At 34.7% G+C, this 17,204-nt stretch overlaps 2 protein-coding genes and 1 long non-coding RNA gene across 3 annotated transcripts in view; all 3 read right to left on the bottom strand.

Moving 5' to 3' along the window:
• Positions 1-17,204, bottom strand: part of LOC118042774 (protein ACCELERATED CELL DEATH 6) — a 28,203-nt gene that overhangs the window by 9,128 nt on the left and 1,871 nt on the right. The window lies entirely within an intron of this gene.
• On the bottom strand, positions 3,228-6,028 carry LOC118042773 (protein ACCELERATED CELL DEATH 6). The gene is made up of 5 exons (XM_035050479.2): positions 5,284-6,028; positions 4,626-5,179; positions 4,466-4,525; positions 4,271-4,351; positions 3,228-4,032 (listed from the first exon to the last, which is right to left on the bottom strand). The coding sequence occupies exons 1-5, from the start codon at positions 5,906-5,908 to the stop codon at positions 3,283-3,285; spliced, it is 2,070 nt and encodes a 689-aa protein (XP_034906370.1). The 5' UTR covers positions 5,909-6,028; the 3' UTR covers positions 3,228-3,282.
• LOC140954398 (uncharacterized) lies at positions 15,148-16,237 on the bottom strand. The gene is made up of 2 exons (XR_012167613.1): positions 16,152-16,237; positions 15,148-15,904 (listed from the first exon to the last, which is right to left on the bottom strand). It is a non-coding gene; the product is annotated as an uncharacterized lncRNA (long non-coding RNA).

Below are 17,204 nucleotides of genomic sequence, written 5' to 3'. Positions count from 1 at the left end.
GCCTTTTATTTTTAGAAACACTCTTTTTAACAACATGAATAATAATGAGTAATTATTTGCTACGCCATGACTCTTTATGGAAAAGTCTCTTATATTTTAAGAACGTTGTTTATTGATCCAGTTTGCTTATTTGATTAGAAAGGACTTCAAAGACATGTAATATATTTTATGGCTCAAGGTTATAAAAGAAAGAGTATTCCATAAGCTCAAAAAAATGTTTAAGGGCTTATAAACTATAGATCACTATTATCTTATCTTGGCATTTTCTTTTGCTACCTTAACAACAAAAATGATGCTAAATATTCCAAATGAGAAATTTCTATTTTTTTTTTTTGTTATTCCCATATTTGTTAGGAATTCTCTCAATTGTTTGGAATTTTATTGAATTATTTGTTGTCAGACTTTCTTTATTTGGTTGTTGAGGAACAAAATTGTTTTTAAGGAGAGAACTATAAGCTTGTTTGATTATTTTTCCACCATCCTTCATCGGGTTGTTATTTATTTGCGTACTCTGGATTCAAACTTCACTTATACAAGAAATGACCTCTTAAGATCTTCTGATGGCATCAAATTGTGGTGTAATAAGAAATCTTAGGTAGTCTCTTTGTTGTTTGCTATAGTAGATTAATTTTTTTTCTTTTTTTTTCTAAGTATGTTTTCTTTTTTTTCTTTTTTCATATCCTTATATTTCACTTTGGCTATTAGCTTTATGGACTTTTCAATATACTCTTGATGATTATCCAAAAAAAAAAATTAGTTGGTAATGGTTGCGGGCTTGGCAATTCTTGTCTTACTGTACAGTTTCCAAGATTATATATATTACCTTTCGGAAGACAAAACCTCTTCAATTGCTAATATGGGTGTGTGGGATCGATGGCTTGTCTTGGATTTGGAATTTCTATGTTTGGTATGTTGTCCAAATTAACGTTGTCCAGCAAGGTTTTGGACAAATTGAGTTAGAAGTCAATCTCTAATGGGATGTCATCTTTCATTTCCTAGTCAGCCTAGTTCATGCATTTCCTTCAATGGTGTATGAAAAGGATTGGTCCCTCCTAAAGTTGATTTTTTTTGTTCGATGGCTATCCTTAATAAAATCAACACCAGAGGTGTTTTGGCTAGAAGAGGTATTATATATTGAGTCTGATGAAGCAACATGTTTTGTCTGTTTGTTGGCTGAGGAGATTGTTGATCGCCTTCTCCTACGTACATCAACACCGGAGGTGTTTTGGCTTAAAATGTTAAGAAAAACTAGGTAGGGCAGTGCAACATATCCCATTCATTCAGCATAAAAATGTATAAGCACTGAATTGAGAATTTTAATTTGAATCAGTAATGATAAAAACGTAGTCTTGTGCTTAACATTCAATCAAAATGCCCATCCAAATAATTTGTCCAACAACTTACATAAACATTAACATATCAAACCCTAAAAGATATAACTCAACTAATCAGATTTATATTTGTAGAGATCATCAGTTTGAGTTCCACAAACCTTAAAATCACTAAAAATTTATATGATTATTAACTTAAAAACTCGTGTGATTAATTGAGATATGCACAAATTAACTTAAACATCCATTTTAATAAATAAATAAAACATATCATTTAAATTTTATCTACTACACGTTATCCTTCATTAATTATAATTATAAGAAAAAGATGATTCTCTATTACTTCTCTTTTAGCAGCATATTTATTGGCACCGTGTGAATTTGAACAGTGTCAAAAACATTTATTTTTCTTTTTTCGTAGAATTTTTTTTTAATTTAATCCTTTTAATTCAAGGGAAAGAAAGAAAAAAAAAACAAAAAAAAAAGAGGGAAAATTGGTTGTCACATTGGGAAATAGCCGCTACACGCCGCCTATATTGAATGGCCTTGCTTTAAGCACTTCCAGAAACACCAAGAAAGATTATTTTTTAAAGCAAAGGGGATTTTGAACGCGCCATCATAAGGAGGCAGGTCCTCCACATGCTGGTGTGTTCCCAATATTTGTCATTTTCGTTAACTTTGGTCCCTGATTGTATAAATATTTTTCAGTTTAGTTTCAAATTTCTTCCCACCTAAATCCAAGTTCTTTTTTTTTTTTTCAATTTAATCTCTAATTCTTTTTTTTTATATATATAAAAAAACCCTAATCAATCTAATATACAGAAAAATGAACAAAACCCCCCACCAAGATTCCTAAATTGAGAACTCAAATTTCCAAATTAGCAAAATTCAAAAAGAAATATTTATGGAAATGACAGTTACAAAGAAAGCTGAAAACACCTAATAATTCCAATAAAACAAAGTTATTTACAGGTGGAAAAAAAAAAGCAATAAAAATGCTAACTTTCAACTTAAAAAGTCAAACTTTAATAACCAAAGGCAGTTAGATTAAAGAGATGCAATAAATAAAAAGTTGGGTTGTGCTCTAAGCAGTTGCAGATCTAATTAATAATCACCACAAAAGTTGATAGAAAGAGATAAACATAGAAATAAAAAGGAAATGCTTAGAGTGGAAGTTTTTAGAAACTTTAAACACAAGAGAACTACAGAAAGCTGGAGGAAATAAAAGAAGAAAAACTTGCTAGTTGGAAAACTAATTTGCAAAGAACACCTACACTTATATACAGTGATGCGAGGAGCTTGAAAACATAAGCACCAAAAACCTTAGCGAGGCAAGGCCGGCATGCTTTCACCTACATTACTTACACGTATCCAAAACCATTATATGTAATTGGAATATATATTATACATAGAGAAGATCCGTAAGGTTGTAGTATTAGCAAATTTTATTCTTTACATATAATTTATTAAATAATAATATAAATCATATCTTAAAACTTCACCTAACAGCTTAATCTAAATGAATATTGATGAACCATGGTAGTATACAATACAAATTAAAAAATCTAATTAAGAGAAAGTGATTTGGATCCATAGACTAGTCATACACTAAATCTTAATATTGATTCTGAATTCAATGATTTATATTAGTTTAGGAACAAAAAATAATTAAGATTTGAATTATTGTTATTTTTATCAAGCACTACATCATTTCCATTCCATTAGAATATAAATTTATTGATCAAAGAAAATGAACTAAACTTGACATTTTTCTCTTAAAATATATTTATCTATGAGAGAACATATTGATAGAACACATTCAATTCATTATTTCAACCGGAAAATCAGAAGTTATTACAAGTTCAAATTATTATTTCAATAGCTAGGCACACACAATATTCCAAGATGTTTATTCATTCCCAAAAATAACCTTTTAAAAGAGGGCAATCCCTCAGAATCCTGACTTCTCTTGATGAAGATCAACCTGGATAGTTACTAGTTCTTTCTTTCTACAGAGATCAGGAAGTTTATCAGTCAGCCACCTCCAACTGTAGACAAGCACGAAAAACGAGATGTAGTAGACATAATGCGAGACCAATCCTTCCATAATTTGGTTGACGGATGGTGGAAGAATCCATTGAATATAAAGCAATGTTTGGGCAACGAAAAACGCTATCCCCACCACTATAATGATGATCGCGAACACCCCGTAATTGGATCCACCTAATGCTATGCTCACGGCAAAAAAGAATGACAAGCACATCATGTAAATAGACCCACCCACCATTAACGATGAAAACCAAAGTGCAAATGGTGCAAACTTGACATCATTCAAGTTTGTCCAAAGAAGGATTATAGCTGCCACCACAGAGGTATTTAAAGCCCACACATCAAGACATAAATAACCATCCAAAAGAGATGAACCAGTAGGACTGTCAAAGGCAGTGCTGTTCCGGGAGGCAGTAGCAGTGCTGTTAAGTTCATGAAGATGCTCACTCTTGTTATTTTTATCCCGTAGTTGTGGTATCTGTATGGCACCAGCGAAGGTTACACCAGCAACAAGCACCGCTACAACAAGAAGATTCTCTATCCTGCTCTTTGTTTCCTGTTTCCTTGGCGGCTTGCCTTGAGTACTAGTGAAACGCTCATATAGGGATTTTTTAGGGCGGGCATGGAAGTATAAGATAGATAATGTTATCATCTGCATAGCAAGGGGAAATCAACTTCATTATAATGAGTTTCCGGCACATCCTCAATCGCATGCAAAAGCATTGGCCTTGAAATCCCTTTTTTTTTTTTTTCAGAACAAGCAAGATTCTGGAATGATTTCAGAATTTTGAATATAATTGTATAGAATCTAAATTAATCGGTCTTGAACTAGATGTTTAAAAGATTAGGGATGGCAAGAAAAAAATAGGAAGGAAGAAAAGAAATAATACCGCTCCATAATAATCAAGCAGTTTGAAGTCCTTTGGTGGTGACTTTTTTGTGTCATGCTCCTTTGAATCAACTGCATTGTCCTGTAAAACAGAAACAATTTTATGTTAATGAATATAAGCCACTGAAACTGGTGATCAGCAAATTTTTGGAAAATAGTTCTTTGGGCGAAGAAAATTTCAACACAACACTTATACCTGGTTCTTGTCCGCAGGGGTACTGTTCTTTGAATCAAACTGCTTTCGATACTCAGCAAGCTGGCAACAAATAGGAATCCCACATACCAAAATATTAAATCAATAATACTCCTAAAAAATATGCTGTTTTAGCTCAATAAATGATGATCAAATAGCGTACCATTTCATCTGTTTTTTCATATTGCTCTACAGCTATTTTGGATTGTTTTTCAGCAATATCATATGGTGTCAAATTTTCATTGTTAACAATCGAACTATCAACGCGTTTGTCACGCACAAGAACAAATGCAGCCACGGAATGACCATGATTTGTTGCCAAATGCAAAGGTGTATTTCCATCCTCATCCATCTCATTTAGCAGCGGTTCTACGAGCGTCTTCTCTTGTCTGAGTATGTACCTAACCACATTGCCATTTCCATTTTCCGCCGCTACATGAAGAATGTTCTGCCCTTTTTTATTGAGGAATTCTTTTGGAAATGGGGTAATCGTCAGAAATTCCTTGACTACATCAACAGAGTCATTTTTGCATGCTAGATGGATAGGATAGTTGCCTTCATGGTTTCTTTTATAAGCACCATTGAGAAACTTTTGTAAAAGGAATTGAACTCCCTCCTGAAAACCTCTGGATGATGCATAATGCAGTGAATTTCCCAACTCTTTGTCAGTGAGACATAATAGATCTGGCTTTGCTTTTTCAATTTTCTCCAACATATCTGAAAAACAAAAGAAATTGTTTCAAATGAATATGAAGATGATAGGTTTGCAACAACTGTCAGTATGTAAATCATTTTCTACCGAGTATAGACATTGTAATCACCTCTGTTACGTTGCTCGATGGCAGCATGAACTGGTGACTTTCCTTTTGGTAGGGCATCACCATCTTCACTTTCTATAGGGAACGAAGCTTCTGTTTTCAAGAGATCATCAAGTATCTCTTTCTTATTGCCGTTCTCAACTGCCAGATATAAAGGAGACCTGCCATTCTTGTTGTTGTAATAGGCCACTTCTGGATCTTTGGAAACTAGGAAAATGGCAAGTTCTTTGTTGCCCTTGATCACAGCATCATGCAAAGGAGTGTTTCCCTTTGTATTTTTCTTCCTCATCAAGCTCGGATTCGATTCCGCAAGAGATTTAATTGTATCACTGGCCTTTCCTTCTCTGGCAGCAAGATGAAGGATTGTGTCCTTCTGGCTGTTTTGGATGGTGATTAGAGAAGGAAACGTTTCAGCCAGATAAGATGTAATATTGTCACTTCCATAGCTTACAGCTACATGAAGCAGTGAATTCCCAGCGGGAGTCTGTAGCTCCTTTGCTGAACGTTTTCGAACACAGCTCTTAAATGGAACAACGCTGTCAAGCTTCACAAATTCATATAATGAAGGATCCATCATTTCATTTGGCTCATGAGGCTCATCGTCTATTTTTATGAGTAGAGTACCCATAGCAGAAGAAAAATAATTATGTTAGCACTTGAATCAGCTACAAATCGGAGCTGAACATTTATTTGAAGTGAACAGAGTGCATTTCAATAGAATCTGAAGTGATATAGATGTTACTTTGATTTCACTTGCATGAATATACTTGGAGTACTCAAATCCTTCTCCAATTTGTTGTGCGCAGCCAGGACTCAGCAACATGATCATGATTAAATAAATTTTTAAATTTAGATAATTCTTTTACATGGTATTATAACTTTAATAATTAAAGAATCTCAAGTTTAAATCTCACTACTTTTATTCTTGATTTTTACTTAAAAAAACATATTAGATAATAATATAATTTATATCTTAAAATTTTATTTAATAATTTAAATTTTTAAATTAAAATGATTCTTTCTTGTAATAGCAAGCAAACCTATAAAAGAAAAGGATAAAAATGTTCCATAGGCGACTGATTGTCCTTATTCTTAACTTGAGAATATAACTCACTGTGCGAACACTCAAAGATTAAAGGAACAGGATCCACAATGGCATCAGATTGTAACTTAGGTTTAGGTAAAAAGATCCAAAATTTTTAACTGTTTATCAAGAAGCCCAAGGGATATTTTATGTTATTTTCTTATAAACTTAAAACTTACATAAATTACTATGTTGCACGAAAATACCTTAAATGGACTTTTTTTAGTTAAGTTATCAAGGAAAAAAGTTGTGTCCCTGGAAAGGTTTAAGCACCAGTTGGGAACGTGTGTTTGAAAAATAAAAGCTCAAGGTTTGAAACATCACCTTCATTACGCTTTCATTGAAAAGATAAATTCATTAACAACAAGATCAATCTTTTTATAATTAAAATATGTCCATTAAAGCACTTTTTCTCTCTTTAATATTTTTTGCTAACTTTTTCTCTTCTCTCTCAATGTTCAGACACTAAATTTTTTTCTTAAATAAAAAAGATAGGACTAAAATGTGAAATTCTATAACAACAAGGATCAAATAATAGATAAGTTGAAACTTTATAGAGCAAATTAAAGTTTTCCATACCAATATTCAAATGGGTTTTTTTTTAATTAAATTTGGTCAAGTTCTTAAGTTTTGTTTTAACTAAACATAAAATTTTGTTTTGCAAAATCAATTTTTAATTCATGTTGTAAAATTCGTTGACATTTTGTACATGTAAGACAATGAAAATTAAAAAAACAAATCTTAACATGTAAAACTGTTTTAATATAATTTTGAAAGATTAAGTTGAAAATATTATAGTTTCATGATCAAAAAATTTTTAAAAAAATTAATTCATGTTGTATAATTCGTTGACATTTATCCTTGTTTTCAATTAAAAGAATTTTAAATTTTAAAGTTAGATATTAAATTTGATACTAACAATCTAAGCTTCAAACATTATCCATGTAATTTTAAATCTGTAGTTCTAAGCTTAAAATGATGTTTCTCAAATATAAATTTAAAACTTAGTGATCTTTTTATATGCAGAAAGCAAATTAAAACTTTTAGAGTAGTAACATTACTTGAATATTTTGAATACAATAGATAACTTGACCACTTAGAATCAAAGACTTTACATTTATTGGATGATTCTTCGACTTTGGCTATCAAGGTTGCGCAAGAAGATCAACTAGATGTTGCTGAAGATTTTACAATTAGATTTACAAAGAATATTTGTAGCATTACTTACGATATCTTCACCACAAATCTGTAGCAAATTGTCAACATTTGCAATTGTCAACATTTTTCTCAACCACTATCAACCACCCTCACCTTTTCTTTTTGACCATCATCACTTCTCATCAAGCTGCCAAGGCTCTCCTATAAAGACAGAGACGAGAGAGTGCACAGAAGAGTAAAGGAAGTGTGTCAAGTGCAGAGAAAAAAATAATGCAACTGTGAGAGTGAGTGCAAGTGCAGATTTGAGAGAAACAACGAAAATAATGCAACTATGAGAGTGAGTGCAAGTGCATATTTGAGAGAAACACCGAGTGTAAAAGTGAAACATTGGGTTTTGTGGGATTGTACTGGGTTGAGTTGAGTGTTTGTATCATTCCTCCAATAATATACAATCTACTATCTCCGTGGACGTACCCGGTTTTGGGGAACCACGTAAATCTGCTTGTTTGTGTTTTATTTGTGTTTGCTTTCTGTCCAGTATGCATAACAAATTGGTATCAGAGCTTTAGGGAAGCTAGAACACTAAAAAAAACACGTTTTTCAGCTCTCGGTTCGAAGTTGCAGAATTTTCAAAGTTCTCAGATCTTGATTTTCACCATCTACAGAGATTCCTCTCGTCGATACGAGTCCGGCAATATAAAGATCATTGAAATCGGAGTTGAAACGAGCCATGTAGATCTTGCCGCAGTTTCGCCAGAAATCTGCCAGAAAAACCAGACAGTGCAGGAATTCTAGCCTGAGAAGACAGCCACGTCAGACGACACATCGGCGCTGAGTCATTGTCCACGTCATCAATAGGGTCCACACGGCCACGTCATCGGCCACGTCACCTAACAGTGACAGAATATTCTCTTGACAGAATGAGAATATTTCGTTAATAGTGACAGAATATTCCCTTGGCAGTGACAGAATATTCCCTTGACTTTGACAGAATATTCCTTTCCTTAGTCAACTCGGTCAGATTGGTTTTTTGGCCAACTTAGTGATTTTGTAGCCCGTTTTTGGCCGAGTCAAGCTTGTTCCTAGCATTTTCAACCATTCTGAACGCAACTGTGGTGTCCGTTTTGTGAAACAGCACACCGAAGTTATTGTTTTGGCTCTTTTAAGCATAAAAGTGCGTGTTTTTAACAATTTCGGGAGTCCATTTGTAATCCAAAGGCATCCTAATGGCTGATATTCCAGAAGAAAGATCAGCGGGGAATGCTAGTATACCTCCACAATACATCCCGGTATCGCGTACCAAATTTGAGGTGGAGAAGTTTGACGGGAAAGGTAATTTTGGCATGTGGAAATGTGAAGTTATGGATATGCTTGTCCAAATGAATTTGGATTTCACTCTAGAAGATAAACCGGAGGATTTGGATGAGAAAAGCTGGGAGAGGATAAATCGGTTAGCCTGCAGTTCCATCCGACTTTGTCTTGTAAAGGATCAGAAGTACATCTTTTCAGAACAAAACTCTGCAAAGGAATTATGGCAAGCACTTGAGGACAAGTTTATGAAGAAGAGTATAGAGAATTGTCTCTACTTGAAGAAAAGGATCTTCCGTTTTCAACACAAGAAAGGTACTTCCATGAATGAGCATTTGAATGATTTCAATAAAATGATAGTTGATTTGAAGAATTTAGATGTGGAAATTGATGATGAAGATAAAGCTCTACTGTTATTAAATTCACTGCCTGACACATATGAACATCTTGTCACCACTTTACTGTATGGTAAAGAAAAGATTAAATTCATTGATGTGTCGAATGCTTTGGTGAACAATGAGTACCAGAAGAAGGACCAGATTGTTCACAAGGAGTCAACGTCAGAAGCATTAACAGTTAGAGGCAGAACAAACCCTAGAAGATTTCGAGGGTGAGGGAGATCTTGCTCAAAATCTAGAGGAGAATCATCAAACAGGCGATATCTTGCAAAAGATGAGTGTGCCTTTTGTCACAAAAAGGGGCACTGGAAGAAAGATTGTCCAATCAAGGGCAATAAGGAAAAAGATGAACCAACTGCGAACATTGCACGAGATGAAGATGAACGAGACTCTGCATTCATGGTCTCATCACCAGAAAAACATTGTGGTGAATGGATCCTTGATTCTGCATATTCCTATCACATGTCCCCTAACAAGCACTTATTCTCGAGACTTGAGGAGTTTGATGGAGGAGTTGTGTTGATGGGCAATGATGATGTTTCTAAGGTCAAAGGGATTGGGACTATCCATCTGAAGATGCATAATGGGGTAGTCAAGACACTAACAAAGGTATGGTATGTACCTGACTTGAAGAAAAATCTCTTCTCACTTGGAGTCCTAGAATCCAGTGGTTATAAGATTATCATGCATGGTGGAATCCTGAGAGCAATCCGTGGTGTATTAGTTGTCTTAAGAGGCACGAGGATGGGAAACTTATATTTCCTGGATGGATCTATCGTTACTGGTACAGCAGCTGTTTCCAAAAGCTTAGAAGATGCTGAAGCAAATAATTCTAGAGTTTGGCACATGCGCTTAGGGCATGCTGGTGAAAAGGCTTTGCAAGGACTAGTCAAGCAAGGTCTATTAAAAGGAGCCAAGACTAGGAAGCATGGGTTCTGTGAGCATTGTGTTCTTGGAAAACAGACAAGGGTCAAGTTTGGCACTGCAGTACACAACACAAAAGGGATTCTAGATTATGTTCACACAGATGTATGGGGACCTTCAAAGAATGAATCTCTTGGAGGTAATCGTTGGTTTGTTACTTTTATTGATGATTTCTCAAGACGAGTATGGGTGTACATGATGAAACACAAGGATGAGATCCTTGATATCTTTCTGAAATGGAAGAAAATGGTGGAGACTCAAACAGGAAGGAGAGTTAAGACTCTTCGATCAGATAATGGTGGTGAGTACACTTCAGATCCTTTCTTTGAAGTTTTCCAGGATGAAGGGATCAAACGACATTTTACTATGCGCAAAACACCACAACAAAATGAAGTAGCAGAACGCATGGACCGCACACTGATGGAGAAAGTCCGATGTATGCTATCATATTCAAGACTAAGCAAAGTGTTCTGGGGCGAGGCATTAAGGTATGCCCGTCATATTGTTAATCGGTTACCTTCAGCAGCATTAAATGGAAGAACCCCCTTGGAGGTATGGTCAGGCTCTCCTGCAAATGATTATGACTCTATGTGTATATTTGGTTGCTCAGCATATTATCATGTTACTGAGTCCAAGCTAGATCCTAGAGCCAAGAAATCTATATTTTTGGGCTTTAGTGGAGGAGTAAAAGGTTACAGACTCTGGTGTTCTGAATCAAAGAAAGTGATTTTGAGTAGAGATGTCACTTTTGATGAGTCTGGCATGTTACAACAAGAGAAATCACAGGAGAAGGAAAAATAGTCTGGTGACGCACAACAGGTGGAGTTGGAGACTTCAGTCATCCCTATAAAGACTGTTCAGACAATCCCTACTGAAGGAGATTCAGATGAAAGTTCAGATGAAGAGGATGCAACAACTCCAGTAACCACACAACAAGAATCCATTGCAACGAGTAAACCAAAAAGAGTTATCAAGAAACCTGCTCGGTATTGTAACATGGTGGCTTATGCACTTCCAGTGATTGATGATGGAATCCCCTACACCTACAAAGAAGCAGTACAGAGTGTAGAAAGTGCAAAATGGAAAGAGGCAATGGATGAAGAGATGAAATCTCTCCACAAGAATCAAACTTGGGATTTGGTACAACTCCCTAAGGGAAAGAAGACGGTTGCAAATGGGTATATGCCAAGAAGGAAGGTAATCCTAGACATCCGATTCAAAGTAAGATTGGTAGCAAAAGGTTATGCTCAAAAGGAGGGGATAGATTATAATGAGGTATTCTCTCCAGTTGTTAAGCATTCATCAATTCGTATTTTGCTAGCCTTAGTTTCATAATTTGATTTGGAGTTAGCCCAATTTGATGTGAAAACTACCTTCCTACATGGAGATTTGGAAGAGGAAATTTACATGTCTCAGCCAGATGGTTTCAAAGTCACTGGGAAAGAGAATTGGGCTTGTAAACTGAAGAAGTCATTATATGGCTTGAAACAATCTCCTTGCCAGTGGTATAAGCGATTTGATAAGTTCATGACAGAACATGGATACACACGGAGTCAGCTTGACAACTGTGTATATTTTCGCAGACTTCTTGATGGTTCTTTCATCTATTTGCTCTTATATGTGGATGATATGTTGATTGCATCAAAGAGCAAGGTGGAGATTGATAGACTGAAAGCTCAACTAAGAACTGAGTTTGAAATGAAAGACCTTGGAGAAGCTAAGAAGATTCTTGGCATGGAGATTTAGAGAGACAAAAGAAAAGGCACAGTCTGTTTGACACAGACCCAATACTTGAAGAAACTTCTACAGAGATTTGGGGTAAATGGTAAGACCAAGCCGGTAAGCACACCTTTAGCTCCTCATGTTAAGCTAAGTGCTTCAATGTCTCCACGCACAGAGGAAGAGCACAAACATATGTCTTAAATTTCGTATGCAAATACAGTTGGTGCATTAATGTATGCAATGGTTTGTACAAGACCAGATATTTCACATGTTGTCAGTATGGTGAGCAGGTATATGCATGATCCGGGAAAGGGTCACTGGCAGGCAGTTAAGTGGATTCTACGGTACATTCATGGCACAACTGATATTGGTTTGAAGTTTGAGAGGGATGATAGACTCGAACAAAATTTAGTTGGTTATGTGGATTCGGATTATGCTGGTGACTTAGACAAGCGTCGTTCCACAACAGGCTATGTGTTTACACTTGCTAAAGGGCCTGTAAGTTGGAGGTCAACTTTACAATCAACAGTAGCTTTGTCAACAACTGAGGCAGAGTACATGGCAATAACAGAAGCTTTCAAGGAAGTTATTTGGTTATATGGGTTGATTGAAGATTTGGGAATTGTTCAAGAGCATGTGGATGTCCATTGTGATAGTCAAAGTGCTATTTGTCTTGCAAATAATCAGGTTCATCATTCCCGCACCAAGCATATCGATGTTCAATTTCATTTTGTTCGAGAAATTATGGATGAAGGGGATATTCTGCTACAGAAGATTGGTACCGTAGATAATCCAGCTGACATGCTCACAAAATATGTCTCAATGATCAAGTTCCAACATTGTTTGGACTTGATCAACATCTCTCGATGTTGAGCACCTTCAGGGTGCAGCGCCATATGGTGCAATGGAGGCAGCATTGATCGATCATGAGGATTGGATGGAAAAATCTTGCCAAGGTGGAGATTTGTAGCAAATTGTCAACATTTACAATTGTCAACATTTTTCTCAACCACCCTCTCCTTTTCTTTTTTACCACCATCACTTCTCATCAAGCTGCCAAGGCTCTCCTATAAAGACAGAGATGAGAGAGTGCACAGAAGAGTAGAGGAAGTGTGTCAAGTGCAGAGAAGAAAATAATGCAACTGTGAGAATGAGTGCAAGTGCAGATTTGAGAGAAACACCAAGTGTAAGAATGAAACACTGGGTTTTGTGGGATTGTACTGGGTTGAGTTGAGTGTTTGTATCATTCCTCCAATAATATACAATCTACTGTCTCCGTGGACGTACCTGGTTTTGGGGAACCACGTAAATCTGCTTGTTTGTGTTTTATTTGTGTTTGCTTTCGGTGCAGTATGCACAACAAAATCAACTGAAAAATCACATCAAGAAGGTCATCATAGACCAAATAGAAATTTCAGTTTAACCTTTATATTCTTATGCAAAGCCATACACACAAATGATAAGCATGTTAAGGATGTCTTTGAGCTATCAACCACTAAAGTTTTAATAATTAGATAGCAAAAGGAATCCAAGGCAATAGGTGGCTCACTCTATAGAGACTTGTAACAATACTAGAATTGATGGTGATTTCATGGTAAAATAATTTATTCATTCCTTAAAATGCAATGCCGGACTAGTGCATTGACTTAGAGTCTTTTTTAACTTATAATTGGGAGCAATTGAAACATATGTTTCTACAACACTCATTGTATGGTTAGCATAATTGAACTTATCAATGCATATTAATAAATAGAGGTGCATGTCATTAACTACATTAATCAATAGAAAAATCTTAGCTTCAATTATAAAAATCAACTCATCAAAAGTTCTACTCTAGATATATGCATTGAAGGGATGCATTATCCACTGTCCATAAATGAAACAATTTAGGCCAACAATGTCTTTATTTTCAATAATTAAAGATATCAACTTGGTTGGTCTTAACAGTATTAAAATGGCCGTCCCAAAATCACCCCTTAAAACAAGTTCAACAAGAACAAGGATATGGCCAAGCATTGACCACGTTGCATTACGATAAATTCAACGAACATCGTCCCACCCTTGCTCTAATTTGATGCAATAATGTTAAAAGGGTCATGACATGTGCTCAAGACAAGACTTGACATCCTACGATCAGATCATTTTCAAGCTTGCATTTCAGACTGTTCCTGTCGCGACCTTTCCCTCTATCTTTTGCGAGTTTTTGCAAGCTTTGACACTATTATAGAAGTGGTTCTTTTAGATAATGATGACCACCTTGCCGAACCGTCTTGTCTTTTATTTCCTCTGTATTATCAATATCAGACAAGAATGAGGCCTAAAAGGCCATTCAATGATGAGAGAAGCCCCGCGATCAAGGGGGTCATCATTTAAAGCCCCTTTGAAAAAACCACTTCTATAACAGTCTCAAAGCTTGCAAAAGATAGAGTGAAAGGTTGCAACAGAAACAGTCTGAAATGCAAGCTTGAAAATGACCTGATCATAGTTGACAAGGGGCAGGAGGAAAAGCAGGAGTTCTCTTCTCCTTTGCTCTTTTTTGTTTGTTTTTGTAATCAGTATGGAGGGTTGTTTAATAGTATAGTAGTTACTAGTTATTATATTTTTTTTTTGTTAAAATATATTAAAATAATATTTTTTTATTTTTTAAAATTTATTTTTAATATCAATATATTAAAATAATTTAAAAATATAAAAAAAATTATAATTTTTGTAAAATAACGCAATTTCAAAAGGAAATACATGTAGACAACAACAAAAAAAAAGACTTATCATCAAATGACAACGTGGGACACAATCTGCATTATGTATTGTGTTCTCTTCTGTTGATGGAGGTGTGGTGTATATATAGACTATAGACAACAAAAAAAACTTATGATCAAATGACAACGTGGGACACAATCTGTACTATTGTGTTCTCTTCTATTGATGGTGGGGGTAGTGTTTTGCTGTATTTGTTAGAACAAAACATTTTTTTAAATTGCTCGTCCTTTTACCTTGAAAAAATACTGCAGTTCTCTTTTGATTTCCTCAAGGGTGATGTCAAATCTAAAGCAAATGCCTTGAACCTATTAACCTTATTGATTCAAATTAGAGCAGGGATGGGATGGATGTTTGTTGTTTTTAACCAAGTTGATGTCTTTAATTCTCCACAAATAACAATATCTTAATTTGAATATTCGATTTATTTTTTTTTTTAACTGAATCCAACAACAACAAAAGGAGTCTAGTAAATGCATGCTTAAAATAAAAAAGTAGAAGTGCGCATACATTCAATTGGAAACTCATTAGTTATTTCAAGTTCAAATTATTACCACAATCGCTAGAAAGACATAATCCAAGATGTTATCCCCCAAAATCCCGACCTCTGATCTTACTAAAGATGGTGCTTTCTCTTGAGATCAGAGAGTTTATTACGCACCCACCAGCTACTGTAGATAAACAAAAAAAAAAAGCTGTAGTAGAAAGGGTGCAAGAGAACCTGTAGAAGAACATAGTTGAAATTTAGCGGGATAATCCAAGGAAAAACAAGGAATGCCTGAGCAAAGAAAAACATAACGGCCACCACTTCTGCGATGATTGTTAACAGCCCACCATGGGATCCTAGCAATGCTATTCTCACAGAAAAAAAGAATGCTCCGAACATCATGATAATAGCCAAACAAACCACGGAGATTGAAAACTGAACTGCAGGGATTTGATATCTGGGATAATTAAAGTTTGACCAGAGAAGGATTAGAGATGCTACCAGAGAGGTAGATAAAGCCCCCACATCGAGAAATAAATAACCACACAGAAGATTCTCATAAGTGCTGTTGAATTCACTTGAGTTATTTTTATCCCTTAATTGTGGCAGTTGTATAGCACCTGCAAACGTTACACCAGCAACAAGAACTGTTACCACCAGAAGACTCCCTACCATGCTCTTTATTTCCTCTTTTGCTCGTGACATTGGCCGTAGAGTAACTGGGAAAAGCTCCTTGAGGGATTTCTTAGGGCGGGCATTGAAGAATAAGATCGATAATGTCGTCACCTGCATATATATAGCACGGGGGAAAAACTTAATTGTTTAATGAGTTCTTGGCACTTCCTCAATTGCATCCAAAAGCATTGACCTTCAAATGCCTTTCCCAGAACAAGTAATTTTCTGGAATGGTTTGAAATTTTTTAATATAATGGTATACAAGTTAAATCAATTGGGCTTGAACTAGAAGTTTAAAAGATTAGGGATGGCAAGTGAAAAAAAAAAAAAAAAAAGGAAAGAAGAAAAGCAATAATACCAAGAGAAAATACTGAGCCCCTATTTCGTCCTTTGGTGATGCCTCTTTTGTATCCATCTTATTTGAATCAACTTCTTTGCCCTGTCAAAAAATAAAATAAAATAAAATAAAAAATATTATATGTTAATATGCAGTGCGCTCTCTCTCTCTGCGCGCTATGGCTGGACAACAATCTAAAGCAACTGAAACTGGTGATCAGTTCATGTTTGGGAAAAAGTCATTTGATGAGATTAGATGAGATAATTAAGCTAAAGTACAGTTTTAGGGCTCACCAAATTTGCCAATACAAGCCAAGTACCAACAGTAGGATTCTAAGTTAATTGTTAGAGCATCTTCAAAAGAGAAGCGGATAATCAAAAATAAAAAATTAATATTTTAACTTTTTTTTATTTGTTTTGCACTTTAAGGGAAAAGCTAAACAAAATGCTAAAATATATTTTCTCTCCTATAAATGCTATTTCTATATATCTTTTTAAAGAGCCAAAACCAACAAAGTAGAGCCACTAAAAAAATAAACCAATTAAATATATCCATGTAGAAAACAAAATAACATCAAACTTATTAAGAAATAATAAAATACTTGTTTTTTTCACTCCAATATAATGGGCTCTTCAAATGACTTTTTTCCATTGGAATAGATATGGTAAAAAAAACTATATTTATACTATTTAAAATACTATTTTATCAATTTAGCTTTTCAAAATAGCATTTTGTATTGGAAATTCTCTATATCAAAAAAAATTTATATGGGAACTTAGAAATTGATGTGTGTATGTATTTAATATATAGATTAAATTGAAAATTATATAATCCTATAAAATATAGAGAAAGAGTAATTGTTAGTGTTAACTAACACAAAAACAGAAGCTATATATATATATATATTGAAGATATTTGATTTCCTGCTGCGAAATACTTTTAATCTTTTTATTTAATTATATAATAATTAAATTAATTTTTATAAATAATTTAAATTCCATAGGATAAAAAAATAATTTAAATTGATTTGAAATAAAAATAAAAAAGGTATCTATATTGTTTTTTAAACAAAAC

The sequence above is a fragment of the Populus alba genome, chromosome 13 (genome assembly GCF_005239225.2).
Source record: "Populus alba chromosome 13, ASM523922v2, whole genome shotgun sequence".
In the NCBI taxonomy this organism is placed as follows: domain Eukaryota; kingdom Viridiplantae; phylum Streptophyta; class Magnoliopsida; order Malpighiales; family Salicaceae; genus Populus; species Populus alba.
This window is presented reverse-complemented; position numbering and strand designations above follow the sequence as displayed.